Raw genomic sequence first — 21,468 nt, forward strand, 5'->3', positions numbered from 1 at the left:
GGTCCTCCTATGTTGGGTGCATATATATTTGTAAATGTTATTATCTTCTTGTTGGATTGGACCCTTTATCATTATGTGATGCCCTTCTTTGTCTTTTATTAGTCTATTTTAAACTCTATTTTGTCTGATATTAGTAGATCTACTCTTCTAATTCCCTTGGAGTCTCTTTTTCCATCCCTTCAGTTTCAGTCTGTGTATGTCTACTTAAAATGAGTCTCTTAAATGCAGCATACAGAAGGGTCTCCTTTTTTATCCATTCAGCTGTCTTTTGATTGGCAAATTTAGTCTATTTACATTTAAATTAATGGTAAGTATATATAGTTATTGCCATTTTGTTGTTTTCTGGCTGTTCTGTAGTTTGTTTCTTTTTCTTCACTCCTCTTGTGGTTTAATGGCTTTATTTAGTGTTAGGTTTAGATTCCCTTCTCATTTTATTTTGGGTTCTTACTGTAGGTTTTTTTCCTTGTGGTCACCATGAGGGTCATATAAAATACCCTATGTAGATAGTCCATTTCAAGTTAAGAGCAAATTAATTTTTATACATCTTTTTAGAAAGGATTAACAAGTGAAAATGAAGGAGAAAGCACTTTGAGCAATTTCTGTTTGAGTAATAAAAGGTTTCTTTTCAACCACATCATAATAGTCTTCACTTGGGTTTTTATTTGTTTTGTTTTGTTTTTTGGCTTGATTGATAATGCCCTCCTCACAGCAAATCTCTCATTATTTAGGCCCCACAGGCTCATTAAGCAGAAGAGAAGACTGACTGGAGAGTGTAATGTAAATTTATTAAATTAAAACTTGAAATATGTGATGGTCTTCAGAAAGGATATTCATTCACCATCAACAAAATGCCTAGAAAAGGAGCATTCATTTGCTTGCAAAGGCCATAATCTGCTCCTAGAGAAAAATGAAATAGGGTCAGTGATACTCTTGACACTGTGTGAGAGCCAATGAAGAAAATAAAATATCCAAAGTATTTAGATAAAAACTTAGCCAAAGTTCTAGGTATTCCTCCCAAATGTCCCTTCAAGTGTCTTCAAAACTTTCTCAGGAATGAGGTTATCCAAGCAGCAAAAGGAGCTTAAACATCTTTAGAAGTCCCACTATTTTAAGCATACCCTTATGTAGTTTCTGCTTAAATATGGGTCCTAGGATCAAGAAGGCCAGCAAGGACTTTTTGGCTCGTGACTACTGGGGAAGGTATTCAGAAATTTTACAACCAAGGAAATAAATTCAAAGAATTTAGGCATCACTGGCAAAGTCATTCCCTAGTGAGCAAGACCTGAGAGCCATAAACAACCTCTTACTTTAAGTGGAGCTACTGCATTTGTGGCCTGCAAGCCCCATGTCCTAAGCAGCACAAGTGGAGTGGTACTGGTGGAATAGAGCCTTTTTAGTAGGTCAGTAGCAACTAGAAGAGCAGTGTTGTGACGCTGTCTGTCCGTTTCATAACTTGTGAGGTGGCTCATGGAGCCTAGAGGAAAGCAGAAAAGTTAAATCCCTAATTTAATTGTGAAGTTTTCTTTCCTAGAAAACCATTTACATTTATGTCCACCACATTTGGCTTCTAGGAGGCATTCTGGGGTCCTGGATCTTCCCTAACTACATGAACTCTCGGAGATGTCTAGTCTAAAGAACCTGAATCCTTACCTAAGTCTTTCCCATTGAAAGCTGCAGTACTGAGGTGATGGACCAGGCTGGAGATATCCCCAAAGCCCATGTTGACACCTTGTCCTGCAAGTGGATGGACTCTGTGGGCTGCATCCCTAAGAATAAAACAGAATTCAGGTGTAGCCTCCAGCAGCAGAGTGAGAAGGGAATGGCCCTACGCTGTTATTATCTTACCCAATGAGCGCTAGCCGAGGCCGGACATACTCAGCAGCATGTCCCAGCCCAAGAGGAAACAGTACTCGGCTTCTGATGTCCACCCTGGCTACACTTGGGGGCAGCTGACGGGCTGAGACCTTAGTGGGCTTCAGAAAGGCAACAGCATACTGCAGCACAGTGCCAGCTGTGTCGATGAAGTCTGTGTGGTGAGCATCATTCCACTGAGTAGCATCAGCCACAGAACAAAATAAAATTGTATGAGTAATGGAATTAAAAATTCAACAAGGAAACCTTTTAACTGATCTGAGCCACAAGGAACTAGTCCCTCAAACAAATGCAAAACACAACTTACCATCACTCCCCACAGGTTTTACAATTAAGCCAAACTGTTCATGAGCTGCCCCTGCCTACCTCTGTGCCTCATCTTTTACACTTCATCTTCACCCTTCAAAATCCATGTGCCAACCACAATACAGCTTATTCTACCTATAATATCTGGCCTTCAACATTCCCCTCTGCTTAGAATGTCTTCCCACTTCTAGTTCACCAGGATAGCTGAGCATCCAGAAGCTCTCTCCCCTTTTTGTAAACTTCCCTCCAAAGCTGCCTCTGTGTTTTCTCCTCCTCTATGCTCCATAACATCCTATGCCTACTTTTACCACTGTGCCCAAATTGTCATTTATCTATCTTTTCCCCTCATCTAATTATGTCTTCCTAAATAAAAGCAGGGACTATGTCTCTTTTATCTATCTCCAGACCCTTACATAGAAGGCACCCATGAATTGTTGCTAACTGAATGTACTGCAAAAGCTTGTGACAGGAATACATGCTAAGCACTCACCATTTCATACTTCACTATGTCTAGTTCCTCTTACTCTTGATGCTACTGTAGAGCAGTGGTAAATTCTTCAGTATAAACCAATGTCAAGTCATTAGCGAGGTGGTAAGAGTTTTTTGGTTAAAACCGTAATAGGCTCAGGGGCCAGCCTTACTTCAGAACTTAGCTTTGCCACTGGCTATGTAACTTTGGGCAAGTTACCAATTTCTAAATGAGCATGATACTAGTATCTACCTCAGTGGTTCACTGGATTAAATACATAAATACAGTAAAACTATTCACCTGTACCTGGCACACAGTAAATGCTCAAAAAGTGTTACCAATTATTACTATTAATGAATTTAGATAAATGTGGCATTTAAGCTCCAAAATTACTAGTGCCCCTGTTACCTAAAGGCTGTGTCTAACTCCATGATAATCATTACCATTTGTTGAGCACCTTTAATGTACAGGTTGATACTCACAAAGGCAGAGTTAATGGCATCCACAAACTTTTCCTCATCCATGCTGACCAGCTCTGTTGCATGTGTATGGGATGTGGACCAAACCAAGGAACTCAAGGTGTCTGAGAGCTGTACAAACAAGAACATCAAGGGCTAAAACTCCCATTCTTGGGAGCTCTCAAGACTAAAGAAAGGTAAGAAGGGGAAACAAAGCTTTCACGGGTGTACTTCCTGGAAACCAGAAAAAGCTGAGAAAACATGAAGTCCTAAATGGGGAAAGTTGGACATGTTTAAGCAGACTAGCCAGAAGGATTTCTTACCGGGAGCAGAGCAATGGGCCCAGAGGGGAGAAATCTTTGCCAAGCTACATTATTTTCTGTAGCCTACAATAGAGAGAAGAGTTCTTTGTGAGACATACTTAGTACTGATTAAACAAGAGCAGAATTCCCAGATAGTGGGCTCAGACTCTTACCTCTGATAAATGCAGGGTAGCCACAACAGCGGACTGGTCATAGTTCCAGCTAACGTTCTGGATTCCAGCAGCCTGCCGTACTCCTGAGTTGTGACCATCTGCACCAATCTGCATGAAGACAAGAGCCTGCTGAGTGTTACAATTTCTTAATAAATGAACTGTTCAAGAGTTTGTCTCAAGTTTTCTCTATTTCCAACTGTTGGCAAGCCCATGTATGGCAGGCAACTTTTTACCATGTCTACCTCACTCAGCCCCTAAAGGGTAAGGTAGCCCTATATATGTGACCCCAGCCTCAGCTAATGGACCAAAGCTGGACATCTAACTCATGAGCTGCCAAGCCATAGGTTAAACTCAGCCAAATTCTCTTGATATTTGAACTAGAAAGCAATAAGGCAGGTCCTGGAGCTGAATAGTCCACGTTAGGAATGGCTGCCACATAAAAGGGGAGGCTGATGAGCAGAGACAAAAATGGATGCATGGAGATGGGTGACTAAAGCATTTCTGAAAGGGAAAAAGAGGAGCCTCAATTTCTGACACACTTGTTCCTGTCCCTGTGAAGCCACCTATCTTTATTTCATGACCTAGTATGTTCCAGGAGATTGCTTCCTATACTAGACTTACAATAAGCCCACCTTAAGCAGACTTGAGTAGGTACTGGTTCTTTTAACCAAAAGCTTTGCCTAAAATTAACTTCAACTTTGTCTAAGATCTAAAACTAGAGGCCCTAGAATCTAGAATATGCTGTGACTATGCAAGACCCCTGGCAAAATAGGAATCTTCAACTACCAACAATTTGGTCTGGAGGGTGCTGCCATCACCTAGGGTAATATGAACCCAAGGGCTAGAGTTGGCCATGGGAAATGGACAAGGCCAGGTGTAGCCAACTGCTTTCCTCTTGTAGAGAACTGTCACGCGGTCTAGGAGGTCAGAAGAGAGAAAACAACATTAGAAAGGCAGCCCACACAAACTGAGGAGAAAACCGTAACTAAACCTAACGCAAGGTCCCAGGACAGCTGTCTCTTGCCATTTACTACTAAACAAGTAAAATATAAAAAATAACTCATGCTATTCTTTGAGAGCTGATAAATGACAGAAGCCACAGGGATGAACCTGTGCCAAAAAAATACATAAGTTTTCACTGATCAGGCTACATTAGGCACTCTTTCTTCACAGCCCTGCTACTCTAGCTTCACTCCACATCTAACTGAACCCACATATGCTTTCATAGTAAATAGGGTGGGAATACAAAATAGCTCAGATAAGTTCTAAATTTCATAAGAATTTTCTGCCCACTGGAAATCATTTTACTTTTCCAATCATAAAAATGATATATTCAAAGAAAGAACAAAGAAATATTTAATAAAAGGGGAAAAATCACCCTTAAACATACCACTTAAGAGACTACTATACTTAAAGCTTTGCCATATAGCTTTCCAATTTTCTATGCACACAGAGGTAAGATCATATCACACATACTTTTTTTTCACCAATATAATATAGGACATAATTCTAAGTGATCAAATATTAGATCTAAATTATCTTTAAAAGCTGCACAGTTCATTACATGAATGGATTACTATCTCACATCAAAAAGCTCTTAAGTTGCTTCCAATTTTCCTCTCTAGAACAACCCTGAGACAACTGCAAATCAAACATCTGATAGGAAATTTATATCTAAAGAACTCCTATAACACAAAAATAGAAAGACAAATAATCCAGTTTTTAAATGGACAAGAGATTTTGAATGGACATTTCTCCAAAGAAGATAACACAAATGGCCAGTAAGCACATGAAAAGATGCTCAATATTACTAGTCATTAGGGAAATGACAAAACTACAATGGGCTACCATGTCAGAAACACTACAATGGCTGTTATTTTTTTAAAAAGAGAAAATAAGTGTTAGCACGGATATAGAGAAATTGGAACCCTTATACATTGGTGGGAAAGTGAAATGATGTAACCACTTTGAAAGTTTGGCAGTCTCTGAAAATGTTAAACACAGAATTATTTTATGACCCAGCAAGTCCACTCCTAAGTATCTACCTCAAAGAAATAAAAACATGTCCACACAAGCTTTATACAAATGTCCATAGCATTATTCACACTCGCCAAAAAGTGGAAATCATTCAAATGTCCGTCAACTGATGAATGGATAAACAAAATGTGGTACATCCACACAATGGAATACTATTTGTAAATAGTAAAGAATGGAGTACATGCTGCATGAAAAATACATTCAGACAGAAAAGCCAGACATAAAGGAACATACACTATATCATTCTATCAATGTGGAATATCCAGAATAGGCAAATTCTGAAAGACAGAAAGTAGATTAGTGGTGCCAGTGGCTAGGAGTGGGAATGCGGAATGACTGTAAATGGGCCCATGGTTTCCTTCCGAGGTGACAGAAATGTTCTAAAATGATTCTGAGATGGTAGCACAACTCCATAAATATACTAAAAAAAATCGCTGAATTATACACTCAAAACAGGTGTGTTTTATGGCAAATTATATGTAAATAAAGCTGTAAAAAATTTTTTAAAAAACCCCTGAAATAACCATCAGAGGGCTTCTTTAGTAGACTTTCAGTATCAGTAAAAACGGATCTTTCTTCCTGTAAGTCCTAGAATAATTCTAAAGCAGTTCACCTTAAAAGAGTGGAAGGAAGATGGAAGAGATGAGTGCCTCACCTGACACAGCTTCCAGCTGCTTAGTAAGAGCATGCATGATGACATCATTCTCCACTATGTAGCCCATGTCATCTAAATTATCCTTATCGAATATTATCAAGGCCTCTGAGCAGGCATCCCACACCTGGAACACAAAGGGAAAGGAAACATTACTCCAACCAGAAACTGAGTATTGCTTTCCCAAGTGAAAGAAGCAGAAAAATCACAATTTGTCAGTCCCTCTGGCAGGAGATACAGGTGAGAAGAAAATTATCTTAGGAATGTTTCCTTCCACTTTCTTGGACTGAGTGTGAACTTTGATTTTTCCCAATTCACAGAACACCTGGAGAATGGGGACTCCACTATATCAACTCAAGACAGACCAAGATATCTTGCCAAAAGTGATAAAGAAGGTACCTGCATTCGCTGAAAAGCTCTGTATCTCATGTTGCAGATGTGGGCCCAGGCACCAAAACCTATAAAAGAAAGGATCTACAGATAGATCAGAGCCACCTCACAGGGCCCACATCCCTTCAGGGATCCCCTTTGTCCCTCCAACCTATTAAATCAGAGGTTGTATTCAGTATTCTCCAAAAAGAGAAAAATATTCTCCACTTCTATCCTACTTGGTGCTGGGAGTTAAGCTACTCTGTTACCCAGAGCAGATTATACAGCATGAAAAACTCACCTTTCATGATCAAAAAGTCAAAGTAGAGGAAATAAAGAAGGAAACCAAACCCATATTATTATTCATCATGCTACTGAAGTTACAAAGTCTTCGGATAAAGACCATCTTTTTTTTAACTTTTAACTTTTTTTGATTCATTCATTAAGAAAGCATTTACTGAGCACCTACTATTGCCAGGAACAGTTCTGAGCATAAAGTGGAAAGCCCAGACAGATAAGTCCCAGCCCTTCTGTAGCTGACATTCTATTTGGAGAGGTAGACAACAAAACACACACACCTAATGTCAGGTAGTAGTAAATGGTATGAAGAAAATAGTTTAAGGGGCTAAGAGTCCAGTTTATATAGGGTGGATCTAGATAGGATGGCTTGAGGGAGTAACATTTGGCAGAGACCCAGAGACAATTTTCTAACTGGTTCTATGTGCACATATCCATCTATACCCCAAAAGTGCATTTAGCAGGCAGGGTCCACAGAGGGCCAACCCTGGGAAAGAAGAAGGTGCTGCTACTAGAAGTGAATGGTCATAATTAGTTCACATAGTTTTAGTTAACAGCAATTCATAATGACCCAACACCATCACAAATGAAGTCTGCCTCAGGGACCCACATGTCCTAAGGATGTCTCCCTCAGACTGGGAGCTGACACATTTACTATGTCAGAGGCCCTCGTCTTCAACTTTGCACTAGATTACAAACCTCCCCTTAGTCAGCTCCCTCCATGCCAGCTGCTCTGGTAACTCTGTCCAAGGTGACACACTGGAAAGCAAAGAGAGACAGGAGATGGGTGCTCTGAGAGAAGATCATCTACTCACTACTAAGAAGGGTTGCAGAGCCAGGGGAAATGGAGCTGACCCTGTTGCTGTAAGTTTCTGGCAATTTCTCCAATACTTTCTTTGGACCTGCTTCTAGCAACACGATTTTCTTGTCACAAAAGTGAGTATCATATCCTGGGGGGAGAAAAAAGGCAACATTTTAGGAAAATCAGAATTTATTCCCTTTCTCAATTCCAAGAGAAGTGACAGATTAGCTAATTCCTTAGCCCTTACGATACAAATTTCTCACAGGGCACATAAACTGTAAACACTATGCTGAGTCCAAAGCAATAACATAAGCCACCATTTCAGCCACACAAACCACCCTGTCCATGACTGTAGGACTTCTCCAGGCAGTCTGATACATGCCATATACAAGGGAACAAATCATGGAAAACCCATAACAAGCAAACAGAATTCCCTAGAAAGGAAGAAGAATGAAGTAAAAATGGAAAGCTGTAGTATTTAGACACCAGATATATCCAATCTTCAAACTATGAACTCACTAAAAATTATAAATCCTGTTCAACAGTAAAATGGGGTTAATAAGCAAAACTGAGGCCTCAAGATTAAATAGATCACTCGAGTATGCAAAAAAAAGGAGGCCCCAAATATATCAATTGTGCCTACAAATCTGGTCCTAAAACATCTGTGTGGGGAAGTAATAAAGGAGACTTGGATGACTGGTTACTGGATGACTACAGCATGGATACAGTCCCCGCAGTGTCTTAAAGAAAGATACGGGTGGGGAATCCACAGCAGTGAGGTGCTGCTGCCAAAAAAAGATTTTAAAAAATGTGGGTTTACCAGACACACTACAGTCCCTAGTAATGAAGACACAACCTTCAAATCTTTACCTTCTTTTTCTTTATATTTTGTAACTGGTTTTCTTTATATCTTGGAATTTACCCTTTCTTTATATTTAGGAAAATAACTATTTTGGAATGAGAAGAGTGGTACTACTGTAACATACAACAAGGGAAGAGTGAAAATCAAGGTTGCTCCAGGCCAAAGGCACTGAGTGGCACTGAATAAACCAAGTGGCCTCCCTGGCTGCCAGGCAGCACAAAGCAGGTTATGTTGAAGGATGGGAGACTGCTTTCTGGCCCCTCACACCTCTCTGCCTTGATCTAATGGTAGCTGCTCCGCCCTAATACCCACTAGCCACAATTTTCCTAAGGCTGTAGGGATCTACTCAGCCACCCAGCAGTGTTCTATATGTGTAACAGCAAAGTCCTTACCTCACCTTATGCACAACTCAAAGTAGACCATACGCTTAAATTTAAGAGCTGAAATTATAAAACTCTTAGAAGAAAAACAGGAGAGAATTTTAAGTAATGATTTCTTAGATGCGACAGCACCAGCCCAAGTGGTTAAGAGACTGGTAAGTTGTACTTCATCAACGTTAAAATACTTCTGAGTTTCAACGGACCCCATCCAGAAAGCAAAAACACAACCCACAAAATTGGAGAAAATACTTGCAAATCATTTACTTGGTAAGGAACTTGTACCCAGAATATAACTCAATAATAAAAAGATAAACAACCCAGTTTAAAAATGGGCAGATACTAAATAGGTATTTCTCCAAGAAGTTATATAAATGACCGATAAGCATATGAAAGGATATTCAATATCATTAGGGAAACGCAAAGCAAACCCAGGAACCACCACATCACACTCATTAGGATGACTATAAACACAAAGTTAAGTAATGTCCAGGTTATGAGGAAATTGGACCCCTCATAAACTGCTGGTGGGAATGTACATCATGCAGCCACATTACAACACTGGCAGTTCTTAAAAAGGTTAAACAGGGGTGGAACCAGGATGGCGGCGTGAGTAGAGCAGTGGAAATCCCCTCCCAAAAACACATAGAGCTATGAAAATATAACAAAGAAAATTCTTCCTAAAATAGAGACCAGAGGACACAGGAGAACATCCAGACCACATCCACACCTGCAAGAACCCAGTGCCTTGCGAAGGCGGTAAGATACAAGCCCTGGCCCGGCGGGACCCGAGCACTCCTCCCCCCGGCTCCCGGAGGGTGGAAAGAAACCAGAGCGGTTTATTTTTTGGGGAGTGCTTTTTGGAAGCCTTAAAGGGACAGGGACCCCGGTGCTAGGGAGGAAGGGCGGCGGGACCGGTGAGTGGGTGCCTGGGACGGAAGCCTGAGGACAAAGAATATCGCACATTTTTCCCTGCGGGACCGGTGGGCGGGTACCTGAGACCAGCGCCTGAGGACGGAGGAAATCGCGCGTTTTTCCCTTTTTTTCCCTCTTTTTGGAGAGTGCTTTTTGGAAGCCTTAAAGGCACAGGGACCCCAGTGCTAGGGAGGCAGGGCGGCGGGACTGCTGAGCAGGTGCCTGGGACCGGCGCCTGAGGACAAAGAATTTCCCGTGTTTTTCCCTGCGGGACCGGTGGGCACGTGGCTGAGATTGGCGCCTGAGGATGGAGGAAATCGCGCGTTTTTCCCCTTTTTTTTTTCTCTTTTTGGCGAGTGCTTTTTGGAAGCCTTAAAGGGACAGGGACCCCAGTGCTCGGGAGGCAGGGCAGCAGGACTGGTGAGCGGGTGCCGGGAACGGTGCCTGAAGACAAAGAATATCACGCGTTTTTCTCTGCGGGACCGGTGGGCAGGTGCTTTTTAGAAGCCTTGAAGGGACAGGGACCCCGGTGCAAGGGAGGCAGGGCAGCAGGAACAGTGAGTGGGTGCCTGGGACCGGCGCCTGAGAAAAAAAAAAAAAATCAAGTGTTTTTTCCTTTTTTTTTTCTGTTCCCTCTCTCATTGTTGCTGTTGTTGTTTTGGTTTGGAGAGTGCTTTTTGGAAGTCTTAAAGGGGCAGGACAGGACACTTAGACCAGAGGCAGGGAATCTGGGGATCTCTGGGCACTCTAACCCCCTGGGCAACAGGGAGCACAGAGGCCCCTTACGGAGATAAATAGCCTCCCGGCCGCTCCCCCTCCAACGGGGCTCCACCACTTTGGAGGAGCAGACCCAGCCAGGCCACGCCCACTGCAACAGCGGAGATAAACTCCATTTCAAACAGGCAGGTAGCAGAAGCCCTGTCTGCGCACAGCTGACAAGCATAAGCCACTAGAGGTCGCTATTCTCCCAGGAGAGGAAGGCCACAAACCAACAAGAAGGGAAGCTCTTCCAGCGGTCACTCCTACCAGCTCTGCAAACTATCTCTATCACCATGAAAAGGCAAAACTAGAGGCAGACAAAGATCACAGAGACAATACCTGAGAAGGAGACAGACCTAACCAGTCCTCCTGAAAAAGAATTCAAAATAAAAATCATGAACATGCTGACAGAGATGCAGAGAAAAATGCAAGAGCAATGGGATGAGAAGCAGAGAAAAATGCAAGAGCAATGTGATGAAGTCCAGAGGGAGATCACAGATGTCAGGAAGGAGATCACAGAAGTGAAACAATCCCTGGAAGGATTTATAAGCAGAATGGATAAAATGCAAGAGGCCATTGATGGAATAGAAGCCAGAGAACAGGAACGTATAGAAGCTGACATAGAGATAAAAGGATCTCCAGGAATGAAACAACACTAAGAGAACTATGTGACCAAGCCAAAAGGAATAATATTTCGTATTTTAGGGGTACCAGAAGAAGAAGAAAGAGGAAAAGGGATAGAAAGTCTCTTTGAAGAAATAATTGCTGAAAACTTCCCCAAACTGGGGGAGGAAATAATCGAACAGACCATGGAATTACACAGAACCCCCAACGGAAAGGATCCAAGGAGGACAACACCAAGACACATAGTAATTAAAATGGCAAGGATCAAGGACAAGGAAAGAGCTTTAAAGGCAGCTAGAGAGAAGAAGGTCACCTATAAAGGAAAACCCATCAGGCTAACATCAGACTTCTTGACAGAAACCCTACAGGCCAGAAGAGAATGGCATGATATACTTAATGCAATGAAACAGAAGGGCCTTGAACCAAGGATACTGTATCCAGCACAACTATCATTTAAATATGATGGCGAGATTAAACAATTCACAGACAAGCAAAAGCTGAGGGAATTTGCTTCCCACAAACCACCTCTACAGGGCATCCTACAGGGACTGCTCTAGATGGGAGCACCCCTAAAAAGAGCACAGAACAAAACACACAACATATGAAGAATGGAGGAGGAGGAATAAGAAGGGAGAGAAGAAAAGAATCTCCAGACAGTGTATATAACAGCTCAATAAGCAAGCTAAGTTAGGCAGTAAGATACTAAAGAAGCTAACCTTGAACCTTTGGTAACCACGAATCTAAAGCCTGCAATGGCAATAAGTATATATCTCTCAATAGTCACCCTAAATGTAAATGGACTTAATGCACCAATCAAAAGACACAGAGTAATAGAATGGATAAAAAAGCAAGACCCATCTATATGCTGCTTACAAGAAACTCACCTTAAACCCAAAGACAAGCATAGACTAAAAGTCAAGGGATGGAAAAACATATTTCAGGCAAACAACAGCGAGAAGAAAGCAGGGGTTGCAGTACTAATATCAGACAAAATAGACTTCAAAATAAAGAAAGTAACAACAGATAAAGAAGGATACTACATAATGATAAAGGGCTCAGTCCAACAAGAGGATATAACCATTCTAAATATATATGTACCCAATACAGGAGCACCAGCATATGTGAAGCAAATACGAACAGAACTAAAGAGGGAAATAGACTGCAATGCATTCATTTTAGGAGACTTCAACACACCACTCACCCCAAAGGATAGATCCACCGGGGAGAAAATAAGTAAGGACACACAGGCACTGAACAACACACTAGAACAGATGGACCTAATAGACATCTATAGAACTCTACATCCAAAAACAACAGGATATACATTCTTCTCAAGTGCACATGGAACATTCTCCAGAATAGACCACATACTAGCTCACAAAAAGAGCCTCAGTAAATTCCAAAATATTGAAATTCTACCAACCAATTTTTTAGACAACAAAGGTATAAAAGTAGAAATAAATTCTACAAAGAAAACAAAAAGGCTCACAAACACATGGAGGCTTAACAACATGCTACTAAATAATCAATGGATCAATGAACAAATCAAAATAGAGATCAAGGAATATATAGAAACAAATGACAACAACAACACTAAGCCCCAACTTCTGTGGGACGCAGTGAAAGCAGTCTTAAGAGGAAAGTATATAGCAATCCAGGCACACTTGAAGAAGGAAGAACAATCCCAAATGAATAGTCTAACATCACAATTATCGAAACTGTAAAAAGAAGAACAAATGAGGCCTAAAGTCAGCAGAAGGAGGGACATAATAAAGATCAGAGAAGAAATAAACAAAATTGAGAAGAATAAAACAATAGCAAAAATCAACGAAACCAAGAGCTGGTTCTTTGAGAAAATAAACAAAATAGATAAGCCTCCAGCCAAACTTATTAAGAGAAAAAGAGAATCAACACAAATCAACATAATCAGAAATGAGAATGGAAAAATCACGACAGACTTCACAGAAATACAAAGAATTATTAAAGACTACTATGAAACCCTATATGCCAACAAGCTGGAAAACCTAGAAGAAATGGACAATTTCCTAGAAAAATACAACCTCCCAAGACTGACCAAGGAAGAAACACAAAAGTTAAACAAACCAATTACGAGCAAAGAAATTGAAACGGTAATCAAAAAATTACCCAAGAACAAAACCCCGGGGCCGGACGGATTTACCTCGGAATTTTATCAGACACACAGAGAAGACATAATACCCATTCTCCTTAAAGTGTTCCAAAAAATAGAAGAAGAGGGAATACTCCCAAACTCAGTCTATGAAGCCAACATCACCCTAATACCAAAACCAGGCAAAGACCCCACCAAAAAAGAAAATTACAGACCAATATCCCTGATAAATGTAGATGCAAAAATACTCAATAAAATATTAGCAAACAGAATTCAACAGTATATCAAAAGGATCATACACCAGGACCAAGTGGGATTCATCCCAGGGATGCAAGGATGGTACAACATTCGAAAATCCATCAACATCATCCACCACATCAACAAATAGAAAGACAAAAACCACATGATCATCTCAATAGATGCTGAAAAAGCATTTGACAAAATTCAACATCCATTCATGATAAAAACTCTCAGCAAAATGGGAATAGAGGGCAAGAACCTCAACATAATAAAGGCCATATATGATAAACCCACAGCCAGCATTATACTGAACAGCGAAAAGCTGAAAGCATTCCCTCTGAGATTGGGAACAATACAGGGATGCCCACTCTCCCCACTGTTATTTAACATAGTACTGGAGGTCCTAGCCACAGCAATCAGACAAAACAAAGAAATACAAGGAATCCAGATTGGTAAAGAAGAAGTTAAACTGTCACTATTTGCAGATGATATGATACTGTACATAAAAAACCCTAAAGACTCCACTCCAAAACTACTAGAACTGATATCGGAATACAGCAAAGTTGCAGGATACAAAATTAACACACAGAAATCTGTAGCTTTCCTATACACTAACAATGAATCAATAGAAAGAGAAATCAGGAAAACAATTCCATTCACCATTGCATCAAAAAGAATAAAATACCTAGGAATAAACCTAACCAAAGAAGTGAAAGACTTATACTCTGAAAACTACAAGTCACTCTTAAGAGAAATTAAAGGGGACACTAATAAATGGAAACTCATCCCATGCTCATGGCTAGGAAGAATTAATATCGTCAAAATGGCCTTCCCGCCCAAAGCAATATACAGATTTGATGCAATCCCTCTCAAATTACCAGCAACATTCTTCAATGAATTGGAACAAATAATTCAAAAATTCATATGGAAACACCAAAGACCCCGAATAGCCAAAGCAATCCTGAAAAAGAAGAATAAAGTAGGGGGGATCTCACTCCCCAACTTCAAGCTCTACTACAAAGCCATAGTAATCAAGACAATTTGGTACTGGCACAAAACAGAGCCACAGACCAGTGGAACAGATTAGAGACTCCAGAAATTAACCCAAACAAATATGGTCAATTAATATTGATAAAGGAGCCATGGACATACAATGGCAAAAGGACAGTCTCTTCAACAGATGGTGCTGGCAAAACTGAACAGCTACATGTAGGAGAATGAAACTGGACCATCGGCTCACCCCATATACAAAGGTAAACTCAAAATGGATCAAAGACCTGAATGTAAGTCATGAAACCATTAAACTCTTGGAAAAAAACATAGGCAAAAACCTCTTAGACATAAACATGAGTGACCTCCTCTTGAACACATCTCCCCGGGCAAGGAAAACAACAGCAAAAATGAGCAAGTGGGACTACATTAAGCTGAAAAGCTTCTGTACAGCGAAAGACACCATCAATAGAACAAAAAGGAACCCTACAGTATGGGAGAATATATTTGAAAATGACAGATCCGATAAAGGCTTGACGTCCAGAATATATAAAGAGCTCACACGCCTCAACAAACAAAAAACAAATAACCCAATTAAAAAATGGGCAGAGGAACTGAACAGACAGTTCTCTAAAAAAGAAATACAGATGGCCAACAGACACATGAAAAGATGCTCCACATCGCTAATTATCAGAGAAATGCAAATTAAAACTACAATGAGGTATCACCTAACACCAGTAAGGATGGCTGCCATCCAAAAGACAAACAACAACAAATGTTGGCGAGGCTGTGGAGACAGGGGAACCCTCCTACACTGCTGGTGGGAATGTAAATTAGTTCAACCATTGTGGAAAGCAGTTTGGAGGTTCATCAAAATGCTCAAAACAGACCTACCATTTGACCCAGGAATTCCACTCCTAGGAATTTACCCTAAGAACGCAGCAATCAAATTTGAGAAAGACAGATGCACCCCTATGTTTATCGCAGCACTATTTACAATAGCCAAGAATTGGAAGCGACCTAAATGTCCATCAGTAGATGAATGGATAAAGAAGATGTGGTACATATACACAATGGAATACTACTCAGCCATAAGAAGTGGAAAAATCCAACTATTTGCACCAACATGGATGGAGCTGGAGAGTATTATGCTCAGTGAAATAAGCCAAGCGGAGAAAGAGAAATACCAAATGATTTCACTCATCTGAGGAGTATAAGAACAAAGGAAAAACTGAAGGAACAAAACAGCAGCGGAATTACAGAACCCAAAAATGGACTAACAGGTACCAAAGGGAAAGGAACTGGGGAGGATGGGTGGGCAGGGAGGGATGGGGATGGGTGGGCAGGGAGGGATAAGGTGGGGGAAGAAGAAGGGGGGGTATTAAGATTAGCATGCATGTGGAGAGGGAGAAAGGGGAGGGTGGGCTGCACAACACAGAGAGGACAAGTAGGGATTCTACAACATTTTGCTAAGCTGATGGACAGTAACCGTAATGTGGTTGTTAGGGGGGACCTGATTTAGGGGAGAGCATAGTAAACATAGTACTCTTCATGTAAGTGTAGATTAAAGATTAAAAAAAAAAAAAGAAAGAAAAGAGGGATTACTCCTTGATAGGATAAAACTATTGGTAAATCAAAGATCAACACATGCTTTAAATATCCTTAATGTTGATCACTTAAAGGGTGTCAGATGATCAGCTATGGAGGTACTCTTTTTCTGATAATATTCCTTTCTCTTATTAAAAAAAAAAAAAAAAAGCAGTCCCTGTGTGCTGACCTCCATTGAGTTCTGCACAGTGGTATAGAGGGCATGTCAAAGTGTGGGCAAAGGGTCTGTTTGTTTCTATGCAGAAGATCAAGGCCTAGATTGGATACCCAGAAAATGAACTAAGATACGATATGAGGAGGAGCTTCCAGTATCAGCACTTTCTGGAGGACTCGTGCGGGGGGATGATCATCAAAAAGCCTCCACAGGGATCTGGGTGATGCTGCGGTTGTGGCTGCGTCCACCCCACCGTTTCCTGGACTTGTCACTGGAATGAGGAGGGAGATGTCTAGGCTGGCATGTGCATACAGTGAGACAACGAATTTGACCGGATCTGTACTGTTGGAACTCAACCAGGAGTTGGGAGGGGTGCAAGTTGTAGCACTCCAAAATCTTATGACTATAGACTATCTATGGTTAAAAGAACATATGGGATGTGAACAGATCCCAGAAATGGGCTGCTTTAATTTGTCTGATTTTTCTCAGACTCTTCAAGTACAGTTGGACAATATCCATCATATCATAGACAAATTTTCACAAATGCCTAGGGTGCCTAAATGGTTTTCTTGGCTTCACTGGAGATGGATGGTAATTATAGATTTGCTATGTTTATGTCACCGTATTCCTATTATGTTAATATGTGTGTGCAAATTAGTTAGTAGTTTAAAACCTATACATGCTTAAGGTACTCTACAAGAAGATATGTCAAAGAAATAATCAATCCTCCCATGTTTTCTTCCATATGCTACCTCTATAGCTTTTCTACTTCCTTCCTAATTACAACCCCTAAATAGAATTCGTGCCTCATATCAAATTTACTGAGTATCATATTTCCTCCAGGTGGTAAAGATACCTCGAGACAAGTGCTGGGCATAGAAGCCACAGGGCATAAATCTGCAAAGAAGTAAAAAGCTAACCTTTTCAAACAATATGGCTTCTCTCTCACTTACCAACTTTGCATTTCCCTGTATGGCCCCGGAAGATGACTGGTTAGCCAGAGACGGGTAAGATTCCTCAAAGAAGGAACAACCTAAGACAGGCACAGTCGCAGGGGGGCCATCAGGTGAGAAATTGGGAATCAACAGAGGTGAGGCTCAGAACCTCACCCCCCCTGCTTTGAGAGAAATCTTCTGCATCCGTGGATGTTTTGCTGCCCTTGTCTAGCTTGGATTAATACTTAGTCCATAGGCACACACCTGATCATCTACATTTGCCCTCTTACAGCACTAAACTATGTTTTCTACCTTTATCTTGCATCTACCTACCACTTCAGCATTTTATTAAAAGTAAAAATAATAATAATAATAATAATAAAGGGAGAAATGTGGGATCAACATATAAATCAAGTATAAAAATCAAACGAATATTCATATTTGACCTGATTGTTTATAGTTCATAATGTGTGATCAAAACAAAAGTTTCTGTGATGAATGCCCTTGTACTGTTCACCATGTAAGAATTTATTCACTATGTAAGAATTCGTTCACCATGTAAGAACTTGTTCGTTATGCTTCAGAAGATTGGAGACTGACGAGAATTAGGCTTGAGATGGATTAATGATTGTACATTGAGCATTGACCCCCCTATACTGAATTTATTGTTGTTAACAACCATTTGATCAATAAATATGAGAGATGCCCCTTCAAAAAAAAAAAAAAAGGTTAAACAAAGAATTACCATATGAGCCAGCAATTCTACTCCTAGGAATATTTCTAAGATAACCAAAGATATATGTTTACCCAAAGGTTGTACACAAAATAACAAAAGCATTATTCTTAATCACCCCAAGTGGAAACAACCTAAATGTCCATCAACTGATAAACAAAATATGGCATACCCACGCAATAGAACACTATTCAGCCACAGAAAGTAAGTACTGGTACATGCCACAACATGGATGAACCTTAAAAATTAAAAGCATTAAGGAGATTCCATGTAAAGGTCCAGAAAAAGCAAATCTACAGACAGAAAGTACACGAATGGTTGCCTAGGGCTGAGGAAACTGGGGGTAAATGGGCAGTGACTGCTAATGAGTTTGGGTTTCTTTTGGAAGGTGATGAGACGGTCTAAAATCTATCGTGGTGATGGCTGCACAATTATGAATATTCTAAAAACCATTAAAGTGTATGCTTCAAATGGGAAAGCTTTATGGCATACAAATCATATCTTAATGATGCTGTTAAAAAAAAACAATGATAAGGAAAAAAAAAGGGGGGGGGATTACTCCCTGATACGATATAACTAACTGCAAATCACCAATTAATGCATGCTTTACATATCCTTAATTTTGATCATTTAAAGGGTGTCAGATGATCAGCTATGGAAGTACATTTTTCTGATAATATTCCTTTCTCTTAAAAAAAAAAAAAGGCAGTTCCTGTGTGGTGATCTCCAGTAAGTTCTTCACAATGGTATAAAGGGCATATCAAAGTGTGGGCAAAGGGTTTGTTTGCATTTATACAGAGGATCAAAGCCTAATTTGGCTACCCAGAAAACGAATTAAGATACGATATGAAGAAGAACTTCCAACATCTACATTCTCTGGAAGAGTCATTCCAGAAGATGAACATCAAAAAACTTCAACAAAGATCCTGGCGCTGTTGCAGTTGTAGCTGCATTCATCCCACCGGTTCCTGGACTTGCCATTGGAATGAAGAACCGAGATATCTAAGCTGGCTTGTGCATACAGTAAAACAACAAATTTGACTGGATCTATACTGTCGGAACTCAACCAAGAATTAGGAGAAGTTCAAGTTGCAGCGCTCCAAAATCTTGCGACTATAGACTGTCTACTGTTAAAAGAACATATGGGATGTGAACAGTTCCCAGAAATGTGTTGTTTTAATTTGTCTGATTTTTCTCAAAGTATTCAAATTCAGTTAGACAATATCCATCATATCATTGATAAAGTTTTCACAAATGCCTAGGGTGCCTAACTGGTTTTCTTGGTTTCACTGGATATGGCTGGTAATTGTAGGTCTGCTTTGGTTATGTAGCTGTATTCCTATTATGTTAATGTGTGCACGCAATTTAATTAGTAATTTAAAACCTATACACTTGTTACACTACAATAAGATATGTCAAAGAAATAATCAATCTTCCCATGTTTTCTTCCGTCTGCTACTTCTATAGCTTCTCTTCTTCCTTTATAATTACAACCCCTAAGTAGAATTCATGCCTCATATCGGAATTACCGAGTATCATAATTCTTCCAAGTGGTAAAGATACCTCAAGACAAATGCTGGGCATAGAAGCCACAGGGTATAAATCTGCAAAGAAGTAAAAAGCTAACCTTTTCAAACAATATTGCTTCTCTCTCAGTTACCAACTTTACATTTCCCTGTATGGCCCCGGAAGATGACTGGTTAGCCAGAGACGGGTAAGATTCCTCACGGGAGGAACAACCTAAGACAGGCACAGTCGCAGGGGGGCCATCAGGTGAGAAACTGGGGATCAACAGAGGTGAGGCTTAGAACCACACCCCCCCTGTTTTGAGAGAAATCTTCTGCATCCATGGCTGTTTTGTTGCCCTTGTCTAGCTTGGATTAATACTTAGTCTATAGGCACATACCTGATCATCTACATTTGCCCTCTCACAGCACTAAACTATGTTTTCTACCTTTATCTTGCATCTACCTACCACTTCAGCATTTTATTAAAAAAATAATAATAATAAAAATAAGGGAGAAATGTGGGATTCACATATAAATCAAGTATAAATATCAAACGAATAATCATCATTGAAAAAAAATACCTACAAATATTCATGTCTATAGTATGTAAAGAGCAAATACAAATAAATTTTTTAAAACTTGGAGGAAAAAAAAAAGTAATGACACAAAACCTAATGGACTGAAATGTGAACACATCTGCCATTTGTGTTTGACAGCATTAATATTAATAATATATTTCATCTGGTTTGATGATCCATGTACACTGTGCCATGCTCTAGGAGAATTCTGGGGCCAACGATCACTGCATCTATAAACAGATGCATTCTTAGAGCATCTATGTCAATTTTGTGCTGCTGGGGCAAACAAAGGAAGACGTTGAAAGAGTTGGTCTTCAGAGCCAGGAAAGTAGAATGTGTGGGGCATATACCCTATATTGCCTTTTAAGCAGTAATTTAATTGTTGAGAGTTTTGTTTATACATCAGGGTGGTGCTTGAAAGACAGCTTTCCTGGGCCAGGCAAACTTACTGTAAATCAATTTAGAGAGCAAACATGTTTTATTAATCTCATTTTTCTATATTTGTACTGTTGCTATGAGCAAGTCATTTAATCTATAAACACTTCGGCTTTCTTATTTGTAAAATGACAGGACAGCCCACAGTATTTTCTAGGTCTCTTCCAGATATGACAGCCTATACTTCTTTATATTTAAAAATGAACACTATGAAAAATAAAAACATATGGTGAGTAATTGCCACTTGTTTACTTGTTTTCAAAAAGACTAAAACAAATAACATAAGTTATTGTTGTTCAAATAACATAAAAGTACATAATGAAACTGAAAAGAAAAAAAAAAAAAAAACCCCAGCCCAATCTAACAAGACCTGATTCTTTCCAAGTGTGCGCGTAACAGAATAACCTTAGTGGGTCATCCCCACGCCTTGGAATGAATCATAAAGCCCCTCCCACTTTTGACCCTTCGGAACTCTAAAGGTGCAAACGCTTGCTCTAGGGCTCCTCTGGGTAGGGAATGGCCCTCAACATGCGCAACGCTCAAGGCTTGGACAACAGTGCAGAGCTCCCTCGGTCCTCACGCTCCTCCACGGCCCCGCGGCTTCCAATGCAGGCCTGGAAACGCGCTTACCCAAGGCACAGGCCATGGCGGCGCCCACCAGGCCTCCTCCTGACACCACCACATCGTATACGGTGTCTGCCGAGGCGCCGGACCACCTCCGGCAGGAAACCAGCGGGCCTCTCCCAGCAGCTGCATGTGTAGCCCACAAACGGCGCGCAGCCAGCCGAGCAGCCATCGTATAGTCGCGCGCCGTCCCCGGCGCCCCTTTAGGCCCTCCTGCGCTAGCACTTCCGGAACAGAGCCCTCCAACCACTCGCCGCTTCA

The 21,468-nt window shown here is 40.5% G+C and overlaps 1 protein-coding gene across 2 annotated transcripts; it reads right to left on the bottom strand.

The window, feature by feature from the left end:
* Window positions 1-764: 764 nt before the first annotated feature.
* On the bottom strand, window positions 765-21,467 carry COQ6 (coenzyme Q6, monooxygenase). 2 transcript variants are annotated; one of them, XM_036993825.2, is made up of 12 exons: window positions 21,214-21,467; window positions 7,751-7,885; window positions 6,669-6,727; window positions 6,273-6,396; window positions 4,367-4,497; window positions 3,581-3,706; window positions 3,429-3,491; window positions 3,130-3,237; window positions 1,846-2,048; window positions 1,651-1,766; window positions 1,308-1,474; window positions 765-897 (listed from the first exon to the last, which is right to left on the bottom strand). In XM_036993825.2, exons 1-12 carry the CDS (start codon window positions 21,377-21,379, stop codon window positions 868-870), a joined length of 1,428 nt encoding a protein of 475 aa, XP_036849720.1. In that variant the 5' UTR covers window positions 21,380-21,467; the 3' UTR covers window positions 765-867. The 2 variants fall into 2 exon arrangements, with proteins under 2 accessions (XP_036849720.1, XP_036849671.1); XM_036993776.2 differs by having other exon boundaries at window positions 3,581-3,688; window positions 21,214-21,463.
* Between the last annotated feature and the right edge of the window lies 1 nt (window position 21,468).

The sequence above is a fragment of the Manis javanica genome, chromosome 8 (genome assembly GCF_040802235.1).
Source record: "Manis javanica isolate MJ-LG chromosome 8, MJ_LKY, whole genome shotgun sequence".
In the NCBI taxonomy this organism is placed as follows: Eukaryota; Metazoa; Chordata; class Mammalia; order Pholidota; family Manidae; genus Manis; species Manis javanica.

Coding starts and splice junctions, on each gene's coding strand:
- COQ6 (XM_036993825.2), bottom strand. CDS start 21,379: ATGGCTGCTCGGCTGGCTGCGCGCCGTTTGTGGGCTACACATGCAGCT. Junction 6,397..6,668: donor GAGCTTTTCAGCGAATGCAG/GTACCTTCTTTA, acceptor TTTGTGTTCCAG/GTGTGGGATGCCTGCTCAGA. Junction 898..1,307: donor ATGCAGTAGCTCCACTTAAA/GTAAGAGGTTGT, acceptor ATTTTTCTCTAG/GAGCAGATTATGGCCTTTGC.